The sequence below is a fragment of the Pleurodeles waltl genome, chromosome 6, assembly GCF_031143425.1.
Source record: "Pleurodeles waltl isolate 20211129_DDA chromosome 6, aPleWal1.hap1.20221129, whole genome shotgun sequence".
Classification (NCBI taxonomy): Eukaryota; Metazoa; Chordata; class Amphibia; order Caudata; family Salamandridae; genus Pleurodeles; species Pleurodeles waltl.
Genome location: NC_090445.1, coordinates 103,368,643 through 103,393,878, shown reverse-complemented (window position 1 = coordinate 103,393,878; position 25,236 = coordinate 103,368,643). Strand labels below are relative to the sequence as shown.

Below are 25,236 nucleotides of genomic sequence, written 5' to 3'. Positions count from 1 at the left end.
CTGCCTTAGAGCTTTAAGGCCTGCTAGAGGGGTGACTTACCTATGCCACAGGCAATGTTTTGTGTGCATGGCACCCTGAGAGGGATGCCATGTTGACTTTCTTTCTCCCCACCAGCACACACAAGCTGCAAGACAGTGTGCATGTGCTGATTGAGGGGTCCCCTAGGGTGGCATGATACATGCTGCAGACCTTAGAGACCTTCCCTGGCCACAGGACCCTTGGTACCATGGGTACCTTTTACAAGGGACTTTACTGTATGCAAGGACTGTGCCAAATGTGGAAACAAAGGTACAGTTTTAGGGAAAGAACACTGGTGCTAAGGCCTGGTTAGTAGGGCCCCAGCACACTTTCAAAGTTGGCATCAATACTAGGCAAAAGGTGGGGGGGTGGGGCATAACCATGCCAACAGTGGCACTTTCTTACAGCTCGTTTCTCTCCAGTCAAGCACCCCTTTGTTCCCTCTTTATAGACTTGGGCATTAAGAGCCTAGGCTATAAGGCTCCCCTACGTCCTCTTTTGTATTGGCGACTGCTTTGGACTACTCCAGAGCTTGCCTCTTATACTGCAGCCCTGCAGGTCATTTTATAAAGTGATTGTTCTTAGCATTCCGTGGCTCAGATACATCAAAGATTCATTTTATATCCTTGGGCTCAATGAGCTTTGTGACTCCAACTACTGCCTCCTTTCCGTCGAAACGCAACCTTAAAAAACAGTACTTGAGGGTGGTAGACTCTGAGGAACTGGGGATAGCACTCCACATTGTCACGTCACTTTTTTGATTTGAATGATATATGCAGATGCAAGCCTTATTGGGATGTAATTCTGGTCCCCAGAGACAGGAGATTGTACTTCCAATTTTGTGTAGGAACCTTGCCATTAAGATTGTTTACCAGCTGTTGGTCTGAGAGGACCAGCCGCTTATCTTAGAGGACAACCACTTGTCCAGCTTGTAAAGTTGTAATGCCCCTATCGAAAAAATCTCCCTTATGTTTTATTTGTTTGTCCTGCCTATGCAACCCCTAAGAGGAAATGGCTCACTCCTGACTGCAGATCGCTGGGAGTTCGCAGGTCCTTTGTTGCTCTTTGAATTCTCAGATCAGGCACTCGCTTGCCAAGTTTCTTGAGGCAAGTTGGGTTCTTAGAGCAACATTTTTATCTGCACCTATATGATGGGTTTTAGCAATTATGTATTGAAAATGCTCAGGAAGAGCACTCGGGTTTTATTTTATTTTTTTATAAATATACTGTAACTATTTCATTTTTATATATTTATGTATTTGTTTGTTTGCTATGTGCATTTATGGCCCCTGTGGCCGAAATAAAGTATTTTGATGATGATGAATAACTGCACATCTGATAGACTGCATCAGTTGCTGATCGACTCAGATCTGACCTCTCCTCAAGAATTGGGTAAGAAGGCAGACAAATGGGTTTGCACCAAAGTGGATTTGAAAACTTCCACAGGATTCTTCGAAAACACAGGACAAAGGTGGGGACAGATGAAACAAGTAGTCTTCATCAGGTCCACAAACATCTGCTGGGTATGGGTCTAAGTCCTCTTCCTCTTCCCACAAGAAACATTGGGGCTACATATGTAGACAAAAAGGCTATAGGGCAGGTGGCAGCATCCGTCGTAAAAAGAGCAGTGTCTGCTACTACCACCTCTACCCCTGGTGCCTCTATCAGTAGTAATAGCAAAGGTAGTAGTAGTAGTAGTCAGTCCAAGAGTGTAGCTGGGCTCACCTTGGGGATGTAGTGTGCTCTTGGATAGGTAGGGAGCGCCACGGAGGCAGTTTTGGTCTCGGAGGGTGGCATTGACCTTGCCACCCTAGCTGCTTGTCCCCTTAATATTGGTAAGTACAGCTAGCATCTCTTTATACATGGTGTTGAGGCTGAGGCCTACAGGGACACGTGCCAGTGTCACAATGGTGACTGAAAAACTTGTGTCACCTGAACAACACCTAGTTGGTCACACTTACCAAGTCAGTGACACTCACAGCAACACTCAGTGCCACCCCATGGCTGATGTTGACCTTAGAGGGAAGGTGCGGGGGGCTGACCCACAGAAAGTTGTGGTATCCACTGACCTACCTGTAGTGTGTCTGTTAGGTAATGCTTTGGAGACTTCATCTTGGGTGGAAGTGAAGTTGGAAGCCCATGCGGCAATGCTGGCTATCCCTCGGCACACCGTTGCTTTAACAAGAGCACAGGCCAGAAAAAAGGGAGAGCAAGGAGCACTGGAGCCTTGAAAAATGGCCCAGGAAGCTCCCAAAAAGAGAGGCAGGCATTGTAAAACGTTACCCCCTGTTCAGACTTTCAATGAGGATCCCACTCCTGAGGGAGAGGAACATGCCTCTTGGGTGGAACCTATACCAGAGCCCCAGAGGACTAGTAGGTTTTCAGGGGGGCACCTTGAAAGTGCTCACTGGGTGCATGTCACAAGTCCGCTACTGGCATCAGAATGAATTTATTGAGATGAGGTGTTTGATGTCAAGCACCATAGGTTTCAGTGAAACCATTATGTAGCTGGGTATCTCAAAATAGCCAGTTCCCAGAACATAACATAAGGTGGCTTCCCTGTTCATTTGTAATATCTGGTAATGAAACTAGACATCACGGGAATATATGCTCCTGCAGATATCCCCTCTTGTAAAATATAATGCACTCTGTCTTAGAGTTTCAAGGCCTGATGTAGGGGTGGCTTAGATATATTATATGTAGTGACTTTGGCCTGGCACACAGTGAATGTGCCATGTCATGTTTTCACTCACGGTTGGCATCATGACTTTGTATGCAGTGGCAGGTTGCATGCAATTTGAAAAGGGTTGGGGGGGTCCCTTAGGGTGGCGCAATACATGCTGTAGCCCTTAAGGCACCCTCTTTGGTACCCATGCCCTAGGTACCAGGGGTACCACCTACTAGGGACTTACAGGGGTGCCAAAGTATGCCAGTTGTGTGACAGACCATATTACCTTGCTTTTAGGTAATGGGCATGGGCACTGGGGTCTGGTTAGCAGGTGTCCAGTGTAAATCAGTGAAAACACATAAGTACCAGTTGCAAAAAGTGGGGGTGACCGTGATTAAGTAAAAGGTTCACTTTCCATCAGATCACGTGGCCTGATTATTGTTAATGTAGTATACAGTAGTTCTGGGCTATCACAAGATGCACATAATTGCAAAGTATGTGCTAGGAGAGGACAACACCAGAGACCCTATCAGCAAGTAGTTTTTGTAACTTTTATGAAACATTAACACCCCCTCTTTCACTTTTGGAGTATAATCTTAATTGTTTTGTGTTTCAGCAAACCTGGGTGAGATAACACAACAGTTGAATCAAAGTGAGCTAGCCGTCTTGCTTAACCTGCTGCAAACTCATACTGACCTGAGCATGGCTCAAATCTCCCAGCTCCTCAATGTGCAAGCCAATCCAGAATTGCAGCATCAGCTTGAAGCCCTTAATCAATCTATCAACTCATTACAAGAGATCAACAGCCAACCGGAAGAAGGGGAAGAGCTCTCTGTGGACCATTTTTCCAAACAGCCTCTTGTGTTGGCTCCGAGACTGGACCAGGCAACCCAGGACATGGTCAGTGGTCAGGGAGATATGCAAAGCATGCTCGCAGTTATCTTGAGCCAGGTTCTTAAGCCGCAAGAGGTGCCACTGCACTTAAAGGAGAGCAATGGAGAGCGTAGCTGTGAGCAGCAGGGTACGCAGCAGACCCCTACATTGCTCCAGCAAGAGGAAAAGCAGGAGGAAGAAGACGCAACCTCAGGTAAAAGACTGTGACACTGGTACCCGTCAGACTGCACTACTCCAACTGTCATGTAAGGAACAAGTTACATCATTATTTTTATTTTGTTATTTTTTTGGAACAGTTATTTTGAGATTAAACACAAAACCACCATGGCATCATTTTGTATCTCCCAGAATACTTTATAGATCTTTACCGTCATAACCTGTATAAACCCCTCCCGTTCCAATACCTCCCTCCCTCTCACAAGGCATATATGTCAGTCTTTGTCTTAAGAAGGATATTACCCCCACCTGCTCAATATTTTCTCCCACTTGCAGGGACATGCTCTGGCGTTCTGCAGACCTGCACTAGTCCATGCCTGATGTCCACTTCTCAACTCTCAGCGGCTCGGCCACTCCCCACTGATAAACAGCATTTGTCTTAGCCACTGCAAAGCCCAAGGTGGTCAGCAATCTAGTATACTATCCAGGATGTTCGTCACTCCAGATGTTTGAATTGTTGTTTGAGATGCCTCCTTAGATAGGCCAGTTCCCTCTTGAAGACCTTCATTTGACTCCCCTCCAGAAGTCCCGTAGTCATGGACAATCCCTTAGTGAACGCAGGAATACCTCCTCCACTTCTCGCCCCAAAGCCCTTGAAACAGGATACATCATTGATCATTTTCTTGTCAGCGACTGTTTAGAATTAGTTTTATTAGTATAAGTAAACGCTAAAGTTTTATCTTTATATATTTAGTTTGATTTTTTTTTTTTTAGATCTTACATATATAGACAGAAAACATTGCTTCCCCGACTAGATTTTTAAAAACTGAAAAATTTAGAAAATGGGTCTTCATTTGACAGCCTCCAAACTCTCTTGCGTCTCCAAGAGCAATAGCTGTGCATATTGTCAGTGCAGAAGTTAATATCAGGATATTACGTATCGTAGTTGTATATAAATGCTGTTACTAAATGCTAATGTTTTCAGGGGATTGTACTGCTGTCAAGTACAGTAAAGCTCTACAGATGTCAGTGTAGATTTATCGGATAAACATATACATATACTAGTTGTAGTTTCATTTCTTTATTCATTAAAACATACATTTGAATAAGTGGCAGCCAAATGAGAAAAATCTAAACATGGATAAACATAGAAGAAAATATAAAAAAATATATACAAAGAAAGTGAGTCCTCTATGTGATGTATAGTTAGACAAAAGTGAAATGCACCAATTTGTTATATTTAGGGATGTCCAGGTGTAAGAGATGTACAATGACTGTAAAAACGATCTTTTCGAAAAGATCAGAAGATAACACATTTGAAGAAGTGTCTCTTTTTGGAATAAGATACAGATTATTCTAACTTTCATTTATTGCAGTGTTTAACAATATATGTCTGTGAAGAAATGTTGGATACAATCTTGGCCAACAGTTGCGTTAATTTTAAATTACGATGAAATGTTTTCATAAAGACCTGCTTTGAAAGTTGAAATATCCCCTTTATGATTTTATTGCAGTAATGGTTGACTTACCAGCTAGGATCCCTTAGTAATACTAGGAGTGTGCTGTAACTCTGATTAAATGCGGATGCCCCTGATTATCTGTTATGTTGTAAACCAGGCCTGCTAGGGAATTAGTAATTATTTAGTTAGTTGCTAAAGTTTACCATGGACAGTCATTCGAGCTTAGTTGTTATGTGCAGTAACTCAGTGAATTGCTCTAGAGTGAAAATGCACAGGGATTTGAAGGCACACGCATCACCAAATGACACACTGCTACAATAGTTGCATAATTCTCCCAGCTGACAAGTAACATGCCTGCCTACTGAAGTGGTGGTATTTTTACATGTGTTTATGCCAAAAGGCATATGGGTGCACTGAGAATTTTTAATGAGCTTTGCTGCCTTTGGTAATTGAACTGAAAATTGCTGTCTCTTTTTGGTAACTTCAGTTTTTATTGCTGGGTATTAAGTTACTGTATAGTTTCACAAGCATGTTGTGAAAAGTTTCATGTGGGCACGTAAATCGACTCAAATTGTTGGCCCTACTCCTTTCTATACTATGTGCAGTTTCTGAGATTCTGATTTCATAGACACGCCACCACACAATACATTTCAGCATGCATCAGTGGCACAAGGTTTAGAACGGTACCATCCCACTTAACTAACTTCTGCTTGATTACTGCTTGGCTCATGCTATTCTTTCACACTTACAGGCCATTTTCTTTGTGCACCCGACTTTAACCCATGCTGTTTCCCCTTTCTTGTTCTCATTCCTTTTTCCTTGTTTATTCTTCCACCGTGTAAGCCATTGCTGTATATTTGTTTCTGCTCATAAGCTTCTTCACTTTCAGTGCTTCACTCTGCCATCTAGCGGTTGCGTCTAGAATGGCAGCATTCTGTCATCTAGTGGTGAGATCAGAGATTGGCTTTGTGATCCTTCATTTGTTTTGTTTTTTAAATTTTTTAAAAATATATATATATTACCTGGGCAGCATCAACCATTTGGTGTCCTGTCTGTCCGTCCCTCTGAGACATCATACGCCTGCCCCAGTAGCCCCTTTGCATGGCTGTCATTTTCATATTTTTCCCTCCCAGTGCTAATCAGAGTCTCGGAGCAGGGAACAAGCCTTAGCCAAACTTATGTCACCCAGGGCTGAACAAAAAAAAATGCAAATACTCCTCCAAAGACCCTACATACATGATAGGCAGTGTAGTCGTCGCTACTCAACACACGAGTCACTGCTTCCCCTGTCACAGTTAACCATGTTAGAAAGGGAAACAAGAAGATTGAGATGGTGGAACAAAAAATGAAGCTGTTGGTGGCCACTGACTGGCTTGTTGCCAAATTGTATTTCCTGCTCAGCACATACAGCCATCAGCAATGGGACGAGGTGGAGGAGCCAATGTAGAAACCTCCCAGGTCAAAACAAGGCAAAGAGGCTTATCCAAGAAAGGAAGAACATTTTCAACACATGCCTAAAATCTACACTGGACGAGGCAGGTACAGCGCCAGCAGCTTCACTGAAGGCACCATCCTAAGCACCTCTGGATATAAGCAGAAAGTCCTAACTTTCCAAAATACAAATGACATCCATTCATCTAATTTTACTCCTGCCTCAGAATCCTCAAAGTATATTTAACCAAGAAGACCCAATATCCATCCTTAATCATTAAAAGAAAAACTTAGAAAAACGTAATCATTAGACATGAAGGCTTTAAAAGAAGAGTTTAAAGAGAGAATCTTTGTGATTTGCATATGTTAAGAAAAATTGTACCTTACATATAGTGATTAGGGATGAATGTTGGGTCGGCTTGGTTAGGGTGCCAGTGTCTGTGTATGGCATACCATTTTCAAATTAATTTGTGATTTGTCTGATTGGATTAATTGATGTGTAATAAAGTAGTATGCATGGAGATTTCCTTTATTTAATTATATTTTTTGAGGATCCAGGAGTATGAGTAAAATTAGTTTACTAGATGTCATTTGTATTTTGGATTGCAAGAGTGCCTTGCTGTGGAAAAGTCACTCTTTTTGGCATGGTTACCCACTTTTTGTCCACTATAATTGTGCTAGACTGTTTTCACTGGGATCCTGCTAACCAGGACCACAATGATTGTGCTGTGTCCTCCTTTAGTTGCCTTGGTACCCTTCTACACCCCACAATAGGCATACTGGTGTACTCCTGTTGTAACCTAGTATATGTTACTTCTCTTCCAGGGGATCCTCATCAATAGTCATAAACATTGAATATTCCCGCCCCTGTGCGGGGACCCCGGAGCATATATCTATAAAATACATACATATTATCATGTGTAAAACAGCAATGCAGGCTATAATCATAAATAGGCTAAAATGCTTTATTTCTATGCAAGTTTTTTTTTTTTTTTCATATTATAAAATCACAATAGATCATAAATATCTACCTAAGCCCCAAAAACTGGACTTAGGGAAGTAAACAGCAGTAAATAGCAGAGAAAAATAGAAAAACCACATTGAAAAACAATGAAGCATTCTTAGCCAATAGGCTGCATGCAGGTTAACACAGGAGAACCATAAAAACTTTGGCACCGTGCCTTTAAGACCCTGAGCACCTCCAGTATCCCACCATGCCTCAGGGGTGAAGGGAAGGTGACAGTTGGTTCACAGTTAGGTCAGTTCTTTTTTCCGGCTTCTTCTGAGAGGATCCTGGAGCATTGAGCTCTCAGTTTTTCTGAGTTTTTCTTCAGAAAAATCCCTAAAAATAGTGTTTTTCCTGTTTACTCGACAGATAACATCTTTTGTCTGAGTTTGGCAGTCTTTTCTGACAGAAAATGCCATCTCTTTTTGTAAAATGTCCTTCTTGTGGGAAGAAGAAAGCCCAGTCAGACCCACACTCTCTGGGTATTGTCTGCCTGCCACAGAGTCACTGTCCTGACACCTGCAAGTATTGTAAGAAGATGTCAAGGAGGACTCTCAAAGACAGAGAGAAAATCAGGCTGCATGGGCTTCAGGAGAGGAAAAAGTCAACATCCTCTTCACTTCCCAGGCCTCCAACAGAAGGAATGGCCAGATCGTCGTCGACAGGTAGGATTGTGCCTGTTTGTTCTCCATCGACGTCATCGTTGCCACCGTCTCACCGGCATAGATCGCCGTCGACGGTGACCAGACCGACGTCGAGGGACACAGCGTCCAAGCATGGACAGCACAGGGGTACATCTCAGTCGACGGCAGGCCGCCGTTCGGCGTCGAGCCATCTCCGGCGCTCCCGTTCGCTGTCGAGAACGTCTCGCCCCTTGGCGTCGAAGGACAAGACGTCAAAATCACCACGACGGCATGAACATCCGCCGTCGACCACTCGCCACTCAACGTCGAGACACACAACGGCGAGTAGGTCCAGATCCCGCGATCGACGCTCGGCGTTGAGACATTCAACGTCAAGGCTTTCGACATCAAGACCTTCGACGTCGAGAACAGCCCAGCCATCGCACCTTTCGACGTCGAGGATGCAATCGACGTCGGCACAACCTTCAGCTGTGTCACAGGCAGTAGAGCCAGCGGATAAAGCTCCCTCACCGGTGGTCTCTATACGGAGTGCATCATCCCATTCCAGAGCGGGCTCATCGGGGCATGTTTCTCCCATCACTCTATCACCTAGATGGTTAGAGAGCCTGAATAGACCGTCAGCATCCCCGGATTCCCAATACTCTAGGATGTATTCTCCTACTGCCTCATTACCTAGAACGCCATCGCCTACAGCTAGAGCAGGACGGGCTCGTTCTGCTCCTCGTCAGCCGACCACAAGACCTGCACACTCTGCTACAGCTTCTCGTAGCAGGTCTCGTTCCCGAAGGAGAACCAGGTCGCGAACACCACACAGAAGATCACCCTCTTGGTCTTCTTCAGGATCGTCTGTTGGGCGCTACTCCCCCACACTGACAGATTCTCCACCTGCTAGGATCTCACCGGTGGATGATATCACCACTTTTAATGAGGTTCTTTTAAGGGGAGCGCAGAAACTAAATATTGAGGTACCGGAGCCGGCCACCTCATCCTCAGTTATCTTTGAGACTCTACAACACAGATCAGTCTCGAGAAAACTGCTGCCACTAGTACCGGGTTTGCTGCAACCTACTATGGACACCTTTCTGACTCCAGCCACTCAAGTCTGCCCCGGCTAGGATTCAAAAGAAGTACAAAGCTCCGGAGCAAGATCCTTTATTCCTGCGGAAGGATCCGCCACCGGACTCTTAACTTAGCCGCAGCCAGAAAAACACACTCTGTGGCATCATCTTCCACAGTCCCCCCGGATAAGGAGAGCAGACACCTAGACTCCCTGGGGAGAAAGATGTGCGGTACGGCGGCATCTGCTATGAAGGTCTCCAGCGCCTCAGCACTTCTGGGCAGATATGACCGCTCTCTGTGGGACTCACTCCACAGATTTACAGAGAAGTTGCCCAGGGAAGATAGACAGGACTTCCAGGAAATCTTGCAGGAAGGGGGCCTAGTATCTAACCAGGTCATCAGCGCGGCGGCGGACGGGGCGGATTTGGCTGCGCATGGGTATGCGCACGGAATCTGCGCTAGGAGGTCTTCCTGGCTACGGCTCACTGGTCTGAAACAGGAAGCACAACAACGTATTTTAAACCTCCCATTCAGCGGGAATTCATTGTTCGGTACCCACGCGGATGAAGAGATGGCCCGAATGAAAACAGAGGTGGACACTATGAGGGCAGTGGGCCTGGAACGTAAGAAAGACTTCAGGCGGAGGTACAGGCCGTACGACAGACGCCCATTCCAGCAGAGGGTTCAAACCCCTCACTGGTCTCAGAGGCCACAGCAACGACAGGGACGTCCCCTGTTTCAGGCGCGTAGACCCACAAGAGACCGAGGGGCAAGTAGACCTCAACAGTCTACAGCAAAGACACCAACAAAGCAATGAAGCATTGCTTCCCTCAGCACTGTGCACCACTCCGGTGGGGGGGAAGTATTACGCATCATCTTCACGAGTGGCACTCCATCACAAAAGACAAATGGGTGCTCAATATTGTCGAACATGGCTATTCTCTCCTTTTCAAAAAACCTCCTCCACACTTGCCACTAGCAAGATGTTTTCCTTCTCATCTCAGCCTGCTACGCAAGGAAGTTCTTGCACTCCTACAAAAGAAAGCTGTAGAAAAGGTTCCACCGGCACAAAGAGGAAAAGGGGTGTACTCCTGTTACTTTCTGGTGGCGAAAAAGGGTCAACAGGGCATCTTCAGGCCAATTCTGGACTTACGGCTCCTGAACAAGTACATAAGAAAACAGAAGTTCAGGATGCTAGCCCTTCACCAGATTGTTCCGCAACTGCATCAGGGAGACTGGATGTGCTCCATCGACCTACAGGATGCATATTTTCACATCCCAATAGCATCCAAACATCGGAAATTCTTACGTTTCCAAATAGCGTCACAGCACTACCAATTCAGAGTCCTACCATTCGGCCTGAAGTCTGCACCCCGAGTCTTTTCAAAATGTGTAGCAGTGGTAGCGGCACATCTTCGAAGACAAAAAATATTCGTCTACCCCTACCTGGACGACTGGTTATTGAAGGCTTCCTCTCCGGATCAGGCGAGAAAACATCGAGACATTGTACTAAGAACTTTCGAGTCTCTAGGTCTTCAAATCAACCACAACAAGTCAACCTTGATTCCAACACAAAACCTCCACTACCTGGGAGCTATACTAAACACAGAGCTCCAAAGAGTGTATCCTTCGGAGGAACGACTTTTATCGATCCACAGGAAGTGTCAACAACTATTAAAAGCCGATGCACCTACTGCTCGTCAGGTGACATCGCTTCTGGGCTCCATGGCTTCATGCATCTTCATTGTCCCGAACGCCAGGCTACACATGAGGCCCCTTCAGGAGGCATTAGAGAACAACTGGAGCCAAAAGACTGGTCGCTGGGAGGACAGAGTACGACTACCAGCAGCGGCTTTTCAATCACTACAATGGTGGATGCACAGACCTCACCTGTCGATAGGTTCTCCGTTTCACCAGACAATTCCAGCCGACACTCTGGTAACGGATGCGTCTCTTCAGGGTTGGGGTGCTCATCTGGGTTCCTTCCAAGCTCAGGGTCTGTGGTCCGACAAGGAAAAGAACTATCACATAAATCTACTGGAGCTCAGAGCGGTCCATCTGGCTCTAAAATCTTTCTCTCCATTGATTCAGGGGAAATCTCTCCTAATTCAGACAGACAATACAACCACAATGTATTATCTGAACAAACAGGGGGGAACAAGATCACTACCTCTATCTCGAGAGTCCCAAACGATATGGCATTGGCTCCTGGCCAGGGGAATGTCTATCACAGCAGTACACCTGCCAGGTCAGCAAAACGTAGAGGCAGATTTCCTGAGCAGACATCTAGAAGACGCGCACGACTGGGTCCTGCACGACAAAGTAGTCGAGGACATCTTCGGTCAATGGGGTCGACCCCAGTTGGATCTCTTTGCAGACGAAGTAAACAAGAAATGCCCAGACTTCGCATCCAGGTTCTGCCGTCCGGGATCTCAAGGGAATGCCCTGTTGATCAACTGGTCAGGGATATTTCTCTACGCCTTTCCACCGATTCCCCTCATACCGGCAGTAATCAACAAACTTTACAACTCCAGAATGATTCTGATAGCGCCACAATGGCCCCGCCAATTCTGGTACACGGATCTACTCAACTTATCGGAAAAACCTCACAGGAGGTTGCCGTGCAGACCGGATCTCCTGAGCAGAATGGAAGGCAGAATCCTACATCCCAACCTTCCCTCTCTGAGCTTGACAGCATGGCTCCTGAATTCCTGCAGTATGGGCACCTAGGGCTCTCACAGGAGTGCATGAACATCTTGAAAGAGTCAAAACGACCTTCCACGCGGCGTTCTTACGCTTTTAAGTGGAAGAGATTTTACATCTGGTGCTCTCAACAAGGTATAAATCCCATACGAGCTCAGGAGGATGTCATACTGTCCTATTTGCTTCATCTGGCGAAGTCTGGTCTGCAGGTATCATCTATTAAGGTACATTTGTCTGCAATTACAGCTTATCGTAAGTCGCCTTCTCAGGAATCCTTCTTTACGATACCTGTAGTCAAGGATTTCTTAGAAGGCTTGAAAAAGGTTTTTCCTCCCATTCAGAGACCTTCTCCTCCATGGGAACTGAATGTAGTCCTGTCAAAACTTATGGGCCCTCCCTTTGAACCTATCCACAAGGCCTCTTTACAGCACCTTACGTGGAAGACGGCTTTTTTGGTGGCCATTACTTCAGCGAGGAGGGTCAGCGAAATTCAGGCTCTGTCTTGCAGAGAACCGTACACGGTTTTTCACGATAATAGAGTGGTTCTGCGAACTCACCCATCTTTCCTTCCGAAGGTGGTGTCAGAATTCCATATCAATCAGACTATATCTTTACCGACTTTCTTTCCCAATCCGGAGACTCCGGCTGAGAAACCATTACATTCTTTAGACTTGAAAAGAGTGCTGAAATTCTATTTGGACAAAACAAAACCGATTAGACATTCTAACCATTTGTTTCTGAATTATGGTAATTTAAGAACAGGAGAGGCAGCGTCTAAACGAACGATATCAAGATGGATTGTGTCTTGTATTGTTAACACTTACCAGCTGGCTAATAAACAATTACTGGCTAGGCCAAAAGCGCATTCCACAAGGGGAAAAGCGGCTACTGCTGCCCTCCTTAACAATGTACCAATTTCCGAGATTTGTAAGGCTGCTACATGGAAGTCTGTGCATACCTTTACTAAGCATTACTGTTTAGACTCGGATGCAAGAGCGGATGCCCAGGTGGGGCAGGCCTCTCTTAGAAATCTATTTGCATGAATATGTATTCTTTCCTGCACTTCTTTCAGACAGTCCGCAGAGTTTAGGGATGGGCTTGCTAATCTATTCAATGTTTATGACTATTGATGAGGATCCCCTGGAAGAGAAGGATAAGTTACTTACCTGTAAATCCTAGTTCTCTTCCAGGGGTATCCTCATCAAAGTCATAAACAACCCACCCTCCTCCCCGGACTCAAGTCTCCTAGAAGTGCAGGACAGATTATCTTTCTGATCAGTTACACAGATTGTCACCGTAAAAAAGTACTGACCTAACTGTGAACCAACTGTCACCTTCCCTTCACCCCTGAGGCATGGTGGGATACTGGAGGTGCTCAGGGTCTTAAAGGTACGGTGCCAAAGTTTTTATGGTTCTCCTGTGTTAACCTGCATGCAGCCTATTGGCTAAGAATGCTTCATTGTTTTTCAATGTGGTTTTTCTATTTTTCTCTGCTATTTACTGCTGTTTACTTCCCTAAGTCCAGTTTTTGGGGCTTAGGTAGATATTTATGATCTATTGTGATTTTAGAATATGAAAAAAAAAAAAAAAACTTGCATAGAAATAAAGCATTTTAGCCTATTTATGATTATAGCCTGCATTGCTGTTTTACACATGATAATATGTATGTATTTTATATATATATATGCTCCGGGGTCCCCGCACAGGGGCGGGAATATTCAATGTTTATGACTTTGAGGATACCGCTGGAAGAGAACTAGGATTTACAGGTAAGTAACTGATCCTTGGGTACCCAGAGCATTGGTACACCATGGTCTCCCCATGGGCTGCAGCATGTATTATGCCACCCATGGGAACCCATGCAAACTGTTTACAGGTCTGCCATTTGCAGCCTGCGTGAATAGGTGCATGTACCCTTTCACTACTGGTCACTACACCAGGTCACTGTAGGTCACCGCTATGGTAGGCCTTTTCAGCCCAAATGGCAGGGTGCAGTTTCCTGTGCGAGGGCACACCTGCATGAGCAGACGTGCCCCTATAAACTTCACTTCCAATGCACTGGACTTTGTAAGTACAGGGAATCCATTTTACCAGTGTACTGGCCACCTATGTCCATCTACATAATGCTAACTCCGAATCTAGGCATGTGTGGTATCAAACATGTCGGAATCATATACCAATGCCAGTATTAGTGGCATGATACCACACACTCTGGGGGCTCCTCAGAGGACCCACAGTATTACTCCTACCAGGGTTTGTGAGCAGCCCACGCTGCTGCAGCCCCTCAGACAGGTTCTACCCTCCTGCTGCTTGACCAGTTCAAGCAGGGGAAGGCAAAACAAAGGATGTCTTGTTGGAGAGGGGATGCAACACCCTCTCCCTTGAAAATAGGTATTACTAGGCTGGGGAAGGGTAGCCTCCCAATGCCACTGGCTTGCTTTGAAGGGCACATTTGGTCCTCTCCTTGCATAATCTGGTTTACATCAGTCCAGGGGCCCCTGGTCCCTGCTCTGGCGCATAACTGCACAAAGGAAAGGGAAGTGACCACTCCCCTGTCCATCACAACCCCAGGGGTTGAGCCCAGCGCTCCTCCAGGTGGCCACCGAATTCTGCCATCTTGGAAACAAGATGTGAAGAGGCCCCTGGGAGCATCTGATTGGTCAGGACAGGTGTCTGATGTCAGTGACCTCCTCTGACAGGAGGTCACCATGCAGAGTGACCAAGCCCCGTGTTAGGGCTATTTAGGTGCTCCCTTGCGGGTGGTTCCCCAGATTCAACGTGCAAGACTCCACCTGGACTCCTCTGCATCAACTTCTTCTGCTCCTGGCCACCGGAACCACTTCTGGACTTCACAGGAACCAAAAAAGTCTACAATTCCCAATACAACCTCGCCTTGCAACATTTCTACTGCTGTGCATCCTCTGGGGTAGGAGAGACTTCAGCTGCAACAAAGAAACAAGAATCGGTCTCCTTTGGAGTGAAGGTATTCACTCCCCTGCATCCGCAGGCACCTAAGGCAAGAACATCCGGATGCTGGGATCTGCCCTCCACTGGAACTGAGTGGATACCCCAACACAGGTGGTGGCTCTGAGTGGTCCTCTCTGCCTTCTGTCCAATTTGGGAGACTGTGAGGCCTTGCATCTCCCTGCAGGACAGATCCCTGTGCCCTGTGACTGTTGTAGCAACAAAGATTTGTTGACTCCTTCCCTGAGGGAGCTTGAGGGTCCAAGTAGCCCCGGCCTCCAGCACTTCATCCTTGCAAGGACAGTCTCCTTTCCGCTGCTCCAGCAGCGTGAGACTCATCTCCACGTGTGCTGATTGGTCGTCACTGCAACTGATTGTGCCTGCTGTCAGTGCCTTGCCTATGGGGCTGCAATTGCTTCTGCTGGGTCTCCTGACTGCTGAGGGTCAGCCCGGACCCCCTTCAAGGGTTGAGTCCCCTGGACCATGCGGATCCTCTTCACCTTTGCAAATCCTCTTCGGTCCAGATTTGCACTTGTTAGGGCTTGTTGGTGGTCCTCTTGACCACTGATCCATCTGCGACCCGGAAACTGCTGTGGGACAACTTCTGCATGACTTCAAGTACTCCTCGGCAGCTCTTGGGCTCCACAAATGACCTTCATTTTCCACCATCGACCCGGATCATCTTCCACAGAAGGGTGGGCAGTGGCTCATGCCCCACCTGCACACTCCTGTGTGGACAGGACTCTGTCCCTTTCTTTTGCAAGTCCTCTTCATCCAGAATCCACCGTTGGATTCCACCAGACTGGTCCTGTTCTTGCAGACTTCCTTTTCCAAGTCCTCTTGTTAGTCTATGAGAAGACCTGTTAACTTACCTCTGCTGTCTTGGTCTCTAGGGGTCATCTAGGTACTCACCTCTTGGGGTTCCAAGTTCTCCCAGCTCCTGTCTAACTACTCCACATCGTTGGGTGGGGGCATAACTTTGCATTCCACTATTTTAGTATTTCCCCACAACCCCCACCAGCCCCTAGCTATTTTCTGCTATTTCTTATCAATGCTTATTGTTTTGCTGTGCTAATTGCTAGTACTTACTGTGTGTGTGTGTGTGTGTGTGTGTGTGTGTGTGTGTGTGTGTTTATGTGTAGTGTATACTTACCTCCAGTTGGGGGGCTGCCTGTTAGTCATCTAGTTCAGTGTTACTGTAATAAAGTACCTTTTTTTTTTTTTTTTTTTTTTTTTTTTTTTGCAACACTGTGTGGTTCCTTTCATGTGAGATAACTTATTGTATGACTACTGTGCTAATGCAAGTGCTTTATGCTCCACCTAGATGAGTCTTGGCTGCTCACCACATCTACCAGTAGAGAGTCCTGTCTTCCTAGACATTGTTGTAAAGAAATGGCTCCCTGTTGCAGTTACCCCCCCACTTTTTGCCTGATACTGATGCTGGCTTGACTGAGAAGTGTGCTGGGACCCTGCCAACTAGGCCCCAGCACCAGTGTTCTTTCACCTAAAATGTACCATTGTCTCCACAATTGGCACAACCCAGGCACCCAGGTAAGTCCCTTGTAACTGGTACCCCTGGTACCAAGGGCCCTGATGCCAGGGAAGGTCTCTAAGGGCTGCAGCATGTCTTATGCCACCCTAGGGACCCTTCACTCAGCACAGACACACTGCTTTGCCAGCTTGTGTGTGCTGGTGGGGAGAAAATGACTAGGTCGACATTGCACTCCCCTTAGGATACCATGCCAACCTCACACTGCCTGTGGCATAGGTAAGTCACCCCTCTAGCAGGCCTCACAGCCCTAAGGCAGGGTGCACTATACCACAGGTGAGGGCATAGGTGCATGAGCACTATGCCCCTACAGTGTCTAAGCAAAACCTTAGACATTGTAAGTGCAGGGTAGCCATAAGAGTATATGGTCTGGCAGTCTGTCAAAAACGAACTCCACAGCTCCATAATGGCTACACTGAATACTGGGAAGTTTGGTATCTAACTTCTCAGAATAATAAACCCACACTGATGCCAGTGTTGCATTTATTAAAAAATGCACACAGAGGGCATCTTAGAGATACCCGCTGTATTTTACCCAATTGTTCAGTGCAGGACTGACTGGTCTGTGCCAGCCTGCTGCTGAGAGACGTGTTTCTGACCCCATGCGGTGAGAGCCTTTGTGCTCTCTGGGGACAGAAACAAAGCCTGCTCTGGGTGGAGGTGCTTTTCACCTCCCCCCTGCAGGAACTGTAACACCTAGCAGTGAGCTTCAAAGGCTCAAGCTTCGTGTTACAATGCCCCAGGGCACTCCAGCTAGTGGAGATGCCCGCCCCCTGGACACAGCCCCCACTTTTGGCGGCAAGTCCAGGAGAGATAATGAGAAAAACAAGGAGTCGTCACTGGCCAGTCAGGACAGCCCCTAAGGTGTCCTGAGGTGACTCTGACTTTTAGAAATGCTCCATCTTGCAGATGGAGGATTCCCCCAATAGGATTAGGGATGTGCCCCCCTCCCCTCAGGGAGGAGGCACAAGGAGGGTGTAGCCACCCTCAAGGACAGTAGCCATTGGCTACTGCCCTCCCAGACCTTAACACACCCCTAAATTCAGTATTTAGGGGCTCCTCAGAACCTAGGAAACTAGATTCCTGCAACCTAAGAAGAAGAGGACTGCTGAGCTGAAAAACCCTGCAGAGAAGACGGAGACACCAACTGCTTTGGCCCCAGCTCTACCAGCCTGCCTCCCCCCTTCGGAAGAAAACTGCTCCAGCGACGCTTTCCCCAGGACCAGCGACCTCTGAATCTTCAGAGGACTGCCCTGCTCTAGAAGGACCAAGAAACTCCTGAGAACAGCGGCTCTGTTCACCCAAGACTGCAACTTTGTTTCCAAAGAAGCAACTTAAGGACAACTGCATTTCCCGCCAGAAGCGTGAGACTTGCAACTCTGCACCCGACGCCCCCGGCTCGACTTGTGGAGAAACAACACTTCAGGGAGGACTCCCCGGCGACTCCGAGACTGTGAGTAACCAAAGTTGTCCCCCCTGAGCCCCCACAGCGACGCCTGCAGAGGGAATCTCGAGGCTCCCCCTGACCGCGACTGCCTGACTCCCAGATCCCAACGCCTGGAAAAGACCCTGCACCCGCAGCCCCCAGGACCTGAAGGATCGGAACTCCAGTGCAGGAGTGACCCCCAGGAGGCCCTGTCCCTTGCCCAGGTGGTGGCTACCCCGAGGAGCCCCCCCCCTTGCCTGCCTGCATCGCTGAAGAGAACCCTTGGTCTCCCATTGATTCCAATTGAAAACCCGACGTGTGTTTGCACACTGCACCCGGCCGCCCCCGTGCTGCTGAGGGTGTACTTTCTGTGCTAACTTGTGTCCCCCCTCCCCCCCCGGTGCCCTACAAAACCCCCCTGGTCTGCCCTCCGAAGACGTGGGTACTTACCTGCTGGCAGACTGGAACCGGGGCACCCCCTTCTCCATTGAAGCCTATGTGTTTTGGGCACCACTTTGAACTCTGCACCTGACCGGCCCTGAGCTGCTGGTGTGGTAACTTTGGGGTTGCTCTGAACCCCCAACGGTGGGCTACCTTGGACCCAAACTTGAACCCCGTAGGTGGTTTACTTACCTGCAAGAACTAACAATTACTTACCTCCCCTAGGAACTGTGAAAATTGCACTGTGTCTAGTTTTAAAATAGCTATATGTGTTTTATTTGAAAAGTATATATGCTATTGTGATTATTCAAAGTTCCTAAAGTACTTACCTGCAATACCTTTCATGCAAAGTATTACATGTAGAATTTGAACCTGTGGTTCTTAAAATAAACTAAGAAAATATATTTTTCTATACAAAAACCTATTGGCCTGGAATTGTCTCTGAGTGTGTGTTCCTCATTTATTGCCTGTGTGTATGTACAACAAATGCTTAACACTACTCCTTTGATAAGCCTACTGCTCGACCACACTACCACAAAATAGAGCATTAGTATTATCTCTTTTTGCCACTATCTTACCTCTAAGGGGAACCCTTGGACTCTGTGCATACTATTCCTTACTTTGAAATAGCGCATACAGAGCCAACTTCCTACATTGTTCACTAATTAATAGGGGTTGCCTGGACCTGGTATAAGGTGCAAACACCATAGGTGTGCACCACACACCAGGCCTGCTTCCTACATTGGTGGTGCAATGGTGGGACAAAACACTTGCAATTGCCGTACCACTCTGTCACTGGTAGCTTTCCACAGGAAAGTCCACCACTAGTCTATAAGTTACACTGCATTTGGTAGTTAGGACTACTAGGCTTCTAGTTTAGGTAAGTTGGGGGTCTGGCATAACCCTCTCGACACTTTTAGAAAGCCTTGTTGCTTAGAGTAGGTAGGTGCACCCATACTACTCTAAGGAAAATGTCTTCAGTAAAAAACATAACTCTGGCCCCAGACTCTCAGTATGAGGGCCTCGCCTTCCTGGAATTGAGGGAGATGTTTGCTTCTAGGAAGCTGAAGACATGGTGAAGTCCAAATCTCTACTCCTAGGATTGCTCCTCCAGGATGATAGCCAGAGCACTAGAGGCCAGGAAGAGCAGGAGACAGAGACTGACCCTCCAATATTTGATAGGGTAGACCTAGATTTCACTGGAGAAGGTCATGAAGAAACTGGGTAACACACCAGTACTGTAGGGAGCACTCATTGCAATGAGAAGGGGGGCATACCAGTAGGCCCGTTGTTACTCCCAGGGGGTTAGGGCAAAGGGTCTCCAGGAGGAGAGGTAGATCCTCATCATCTGTCCACACCCATGTCTCACCAATGTCTGATGAGACCAACCACTCCAGCTCAGAGGGGGGGAGTCTCTTGATAGCGAGTTAAGCAAACTGAGGCTAGAAAAAGCCAGATTGAGGCTGCAGCAGCAGCAGTTTGCCCTAGATAGGGAGGTCTTGGCTGTGGAGGGGGAAAGGCAGAATTTGGGGTTGATACCCCATGGTAGCAGCAACAGCTTTAGAGACGTCAGGGAGGACTCCTATGACTCTAGGAATCAAGTAGTCCTACCTTACAAGGTTGGGGATGACATTCACAATTGGTTTCCTGCCTCGGAAGAGGGCCTGTAAGGTACGGAGGGCTCTCAAAGACAGCAGGCAGACATATTGTGGCTTTCTTTTTCTGACAAAGGCAGTGGCAAACTCCTCACTGTCAGCGAGGAAGATGCATACAATTATCAAGCACTTAAAAATGCACTTCTTGATGGATTTGGGCTCACCACAGAGGAATATAGAATCAAATTTAGGAGACTCGGAAGGAGTCCTCCCAGGATTGGGTAGATTTTGTGGGCAGCTCTTTCAAGTACCTGGAAGGCTGGTTCCATGACAGCAATGTGCATGATTATCAGGGCTTGTACCAAAAGAATAAGGATTCTTTGCAGAATCAGGACAAAGTTTTCATCTGGCCCACAAAACTCTTCTGGGGGTGGGTCTAAGTCCTCTTCCTCTTCCCACAAGAAACCTTAATGCTACATCTGTAGACAAAAGGGCCACCGGGCAGATGACTGCAACTGTCCTAAAAAGAGCACCAAGCTTGGTACTCTCACCTCTATCCGTAGTGGCCCTAGCAGTAGCAATGGTAGTAATAGTCAGTCCAAGGGTGTAGCTGGGCTCTGGGTTAGTCAGAGAGACCACTGAGGCATTTTTGGTCTCTGATGGTGGCATTAATCTTGCCACCCTAGCTGCTTGTGCTCTTAAGATGGGCTGCAAAAGAAGGGGACAGAGCCCAGTCCACAAAGGAGTGTCTAGGTGAGGCAGGAGCCACTACCCACTCTTCTGTGAAGATCCAGGTTGTCAGTGAAAGATGAATATTAGTTATGGAGACCAGGAGCTGCAGGGAGATCCTTGGAGTCGTGCAGATTATGTCCCACACCGGTTGCCGGATCGCAGATGGTCAGTGGTCAGGAGGACCACCAACAAGCCTTGGCGAATGCAAATCTGGGCAGAAGAGGATTTGCAGTGAAGAAGAGGACCAGCAAGGTCAAGGGGACTTGACCCTTAGAGATGAGTACAGACTAACTCTCTGCAGTCAAGGAGAGCCAGCAGAAGAAGGCACAGCTTCCACAGGCAGCAGGCACAGTAAGTTGCAGTGAGGTCCACACCTGGAGAGAATTACCACGTCGCTGGAGCAGCAGAGGAGGGACTGTCCTTGCACGGATGAAGTGCTGGAGGCCCAGGGCTACTTGCAGTCTGAAGATCCCTCAGAGCATGAGTCAACAAGCCTTGGTTGCTGTAAGAGTCGCAGCGCAGAGTGATTCCTTCCTGCAGGGAGAGGCAAGGGCTCACTGTCTCCCAAGTTGGACACCAGATACAGAGGACCAAAGGGACCACTCAGAACCACCACCTATGTTGATTCTTCCTGGAGCAGGATGGCAGAAGACCCCAGCAGCCAGTCATCCTTGCCTTAGGTGCCTGCGGATGTAGGGGAGTGACTCTTTCACTCCAAGGAAGAGTCGTTCTTGCTTCTTTGTTGCAGCCGAAGTCTTGCCGACCCCAGAGGATGCACAGCAGTGGAAATGTTGCAATTGCTGGAAGGAGCCTGGAAAACAATGTTGCAAGGCAAGATTTTCTCGAGAATTGCAGGGTTGTTTGGTTTCTGTGAAGTCCAGCAGCGGTTCCGGTGGCGAGGAGAGGTCATGCAGAGGAGTTCTGGTGTAGTTTGCACGCTGAATCTGGGGATCCACCCATTAGGGGGTCCATAAATAGCGCTACCAGGGGGATTGGTCACTCTGTGGGGTCATCACCTATCGGAGGGGATTACTGACGTTAGTCCCCTGTCCAGACAAAATAGATGATCCCAGAGGCCTCTGCACATTTGGTTTCAAGATGGCAGAATCAAGTGGGCACCTGGAGGAGCTCTGGGCACTACCCCTGGGATGGTGTTGGACAGGGGAGGGGTCACGCCCCTTTCCTTTGTGTGCTTTTGTGCCAGAGCAGTGACCGGGAGTCCCTGGACTGGTGTAAACCGGATTATACAAGGAGGGCACTAAATGTGCTCTTCAAAGCAAGCCAGTGGCTCAGGGAGGCTACCCCTCCCCAGCCTCTTGACACCTATTTCCAAGGGAGAGGTTGTTGCCTCCCTCTCCCACAGGAAATCCTTTTGTTCTCAGTCTTCCCCAGCTTGAGCTGGTCAAGGAGCAAGAGGGCAGAAACCTTTCTGAGGGGCTGCAGCAGTGTGGGCTGCCCACAAACATTGAAAGACTGATAGGAGCAATACAGGGAGGTCCTTATAGGAGCCCCCAGAGTGCATGGAATCATGCTACCAATACTGGCATTAGTATTGATGGTATGATTCCGACCTGTTTGATACCAAACATGCCTAGGTTCGGTGTTACCATTATGTAACTGGACCACAGGACCTGCGGCTAGTACACAGGTAAAATGGCTTCCCTGTACTTATGAAGTCCAGTGCATTGGAACTGGAGTTTGTAGGGGCACTTCTGCTCATGCAACGGTGCCCTCACACAGAGGAACCTGCACCCTGGCTCTGGGCTAAGAGGTCCTATCATAGGGGTGACTTACAGTGACCAGCAGTGAAAGGGTGCATGCATCTTTTCACGCAGGCGGCAATGGCAGGCCTGCAGATAGTTTTCATGGGCTCCCATGGGTGGTGTAATGCATGCTGCAGCCCATGGGGAACCCCTGGTGTACCAATGCCCTTGGTACCTCAGTACCATATACTAGGGGCTTACAGGGGTACACCAGTATGCCAATTGTGGGGTGTAAAGGGTACCAAAGCAACCAAATTTAGAGGAGAGGGCACAATCGCTAGGATCCTGGTTAGCAGGATCCCAGTGAAAACAGACTTAAACACACTGATAAACAGGCGAAAAGTGGGGGTAACCATGCCAAAAAAGTGACTTTCCTACAACAAGCATAAAGTGCTGTGCACGTGCTGGATGTCAGAAGGGCGATTATTATTAAATGCTAGAAACTAGACCCACCTTAAGGGTCGTCAGATCTTGATTACTTACACACCAGTAAGCAAACACTCACCAAAACAGCAGTTGCAGGGTGGATAGTACAAACAATCCAGACTTTACAAGATAGCAGGTGTACCGTTGGGACAAAGACCAAGGGTGCATTCAACAAGGAAAAAAAGGAGCAACAGTGGAATTTGTAGCATGTCTCTTCGTTAATGACATCTGTATGGCAGTCTCATGGTCTTTATTCAGTGCTTTTACAAAATACTATTGTGTGGACGTTCAAGCAAACAAGGAAGCACAGGTGGGACAAAGTACTAAAGCGTCTGTTTGCATCCACACTAATTCCAACCTTGCCACCCAAGAGAGAAGACTATAGCTAAACTAATCAGTACACAGCATGTGAATCAAGAAAAGATTCATACTTAAAAAGAGAATGCTACTTTCCTGTAGTATTAGTTTTGTAGCTTTAAGAATTTTATGGATTCACAATCAACCCTCCCACGTTTCCGAAAAGGAGGAGGCTTCTGAGCATCAGATGTCTAAGCAAGAGACTAAAAAGAAAAGAGCTGTGGGGCAGGTTTGTAGGAGGGTGGCTGAGGGGGGCATGAGGGGGAATCTAAACATGGTGACCATGCAAAGGGGCTTCCAATTTGGCCATCTGATGTGATATAAGGATGGGCAGGTCTCCAAACGGTCTATTGTGCCAGAGTGTTTGGGGTGATTCTTTGAGCTCAAAACTACTCATTGTGTTAGGAACACTGGTTTGATTGGAAGGTAAGAAAAAAGTCAGGTGCCGCAAAAATAGCTGTAAATAGCAGGCTGAGGAGATTGCTTGCATTTCAACTCTTTTATTATTTTGTTTTTTATTTTTGTTTCAGATGGTGCTACAAGAAGTACTCCTCCTGCAGCGTTTCACCATCGTATTACTGTAGCAGAGAAAAGACCTCCAGAGCCTCCAGGACCTCCGCCACCACCTCTTACAGAGAAGGATGTTCCCTGTCAAGAACAGGATTTAAACCCCTCAGTGGCTGCTGCACTGCTGCAACTTTTAACCCAAGAGGCTGAGCAGCCACCAGCCCATGAACTCCATGCTTTAGGAGACAGCGATTACACCAGAGTGTATTCATCAAGAACTTACAGCACAGAGGTGCTCCCAGGAAATTTTAGCACTGCCCCCAGTGAAGGGGATTTAGGTCAAACATTATTGGAGCGACCACCAAAGACTTTGGGGAAGGTCAAGAACTACTCTAGTCCTGTGAGCCGCACTGGAGAGGCAAGTAGTTATCAAGGGACAGGCTCTGTGCAGTTCCCTGGGGACCAGGACCTCCGGTTCAGTAGAGCTCCTTTAGCATTACATCCGGTGGTCAGCAAGTCTGCTCTGAAAGCAGAGGCGATTAACACTGTGCTGGAGTATCCGGAGGCCAAAATACAAAACTATGGTGAACTAGGACCAGGAGTTGCAGGCTCCAGCAGTGCAGGGACAGGTCATAACTGGAGCACCTCATCCCAATCTTACGGGAAGGCATATCACGGCAGAGTGCCTTCAAGAGGCGGGCGGGGTAGAGGGGTTCCTTATTAACTCAGACTGAACCATTAGTTCCACGATTCTTTGACCCTCACATGCCTCTACCCTGTAGTGGTACAGCCCACCTCGGCAGGAGTTCAACAGGTGCACGTCGTCCAGTGTCACATCTGGCTCCCGAACGCATGTGGTAAGTGGCCAGTTCATGCAGCAAGAGGACCTTGCTCTCCTTGCTGGGCTGATTCCCCCACCACCGCACTTGGTTGGTGACAAGCAGCGCAGTGACACAAGCTAGCCGACGCGGTGCGGGGTCAACGGAGATTCTGACGTGGTGAGATGAGGTTTCTCTCAACCTTCTAAATGGAACGGCTTTGAGTTAATTTGTTGAGAGGCACGCCTTGCCTCTCACCCAAGTTGATTTCCAGCGCCCTTCTTTGCAATGAAATAAAATAAAAACACGAAATGTTTCTGCTAAAATGGAGCCTTTTGATGTTACCTAATTGCATTGAGGAAAAGTAGATGTGGCAGCTGACTGTAAAAACATTTTGTTTTTGGCAGCCCTTAAGATAGTCTGAGCTCAGCCCTCCTGAAATGAATAGCCAAGTGCAGGTAACTACTTCTGGACGAAACTCCACTGTGTGGAAATTCCTCTCACCAATCTTAATCCAGAAGCTTTGTTTTTATTCACTTGCGATGGTTAGAGTTTCTGACTCAGGCCGTCACGGGCCTTGCTTTTTTTTTTATTATTATGATTTTTTTTTTTAAAGGC

General features: G+C 47.4%; 1 protein-coding gene across 2 annotated transcripts in view; it reads left to right on the top strand.

The window, feature by feature from the left end:
- Positions 1-24,944, top strand: part of CDK12 (cyclin dependent kinase 12) — a 358,486-nt gene extending 333,542 nt beyond the window's left edge. Inside the window, exons 13-14 of one of the 2 annotated variants that reach the window (XM_069237454.1) lie at positions 3,304-3,774; positions 23,824-24,944. In XM_069237454.1, the coding sequence (XP_069093555.1) occupies positions 3,304-3,774; positions 23,824-24,524 (1,172 nt within the window). In that variant the 3' untranslated portion in view covers positions 24,525-24,944. Of the gene's footprint in view, positions 1-3,303; positions 3,827-23,823 lie in introns of both variants that reach the window. The other variant, XM_069237455.1, reaches the window with a different exon arrangement.
- The last annotated feature ends 292 nt before the right edge of the window (positions 24,945-25,236 follow it).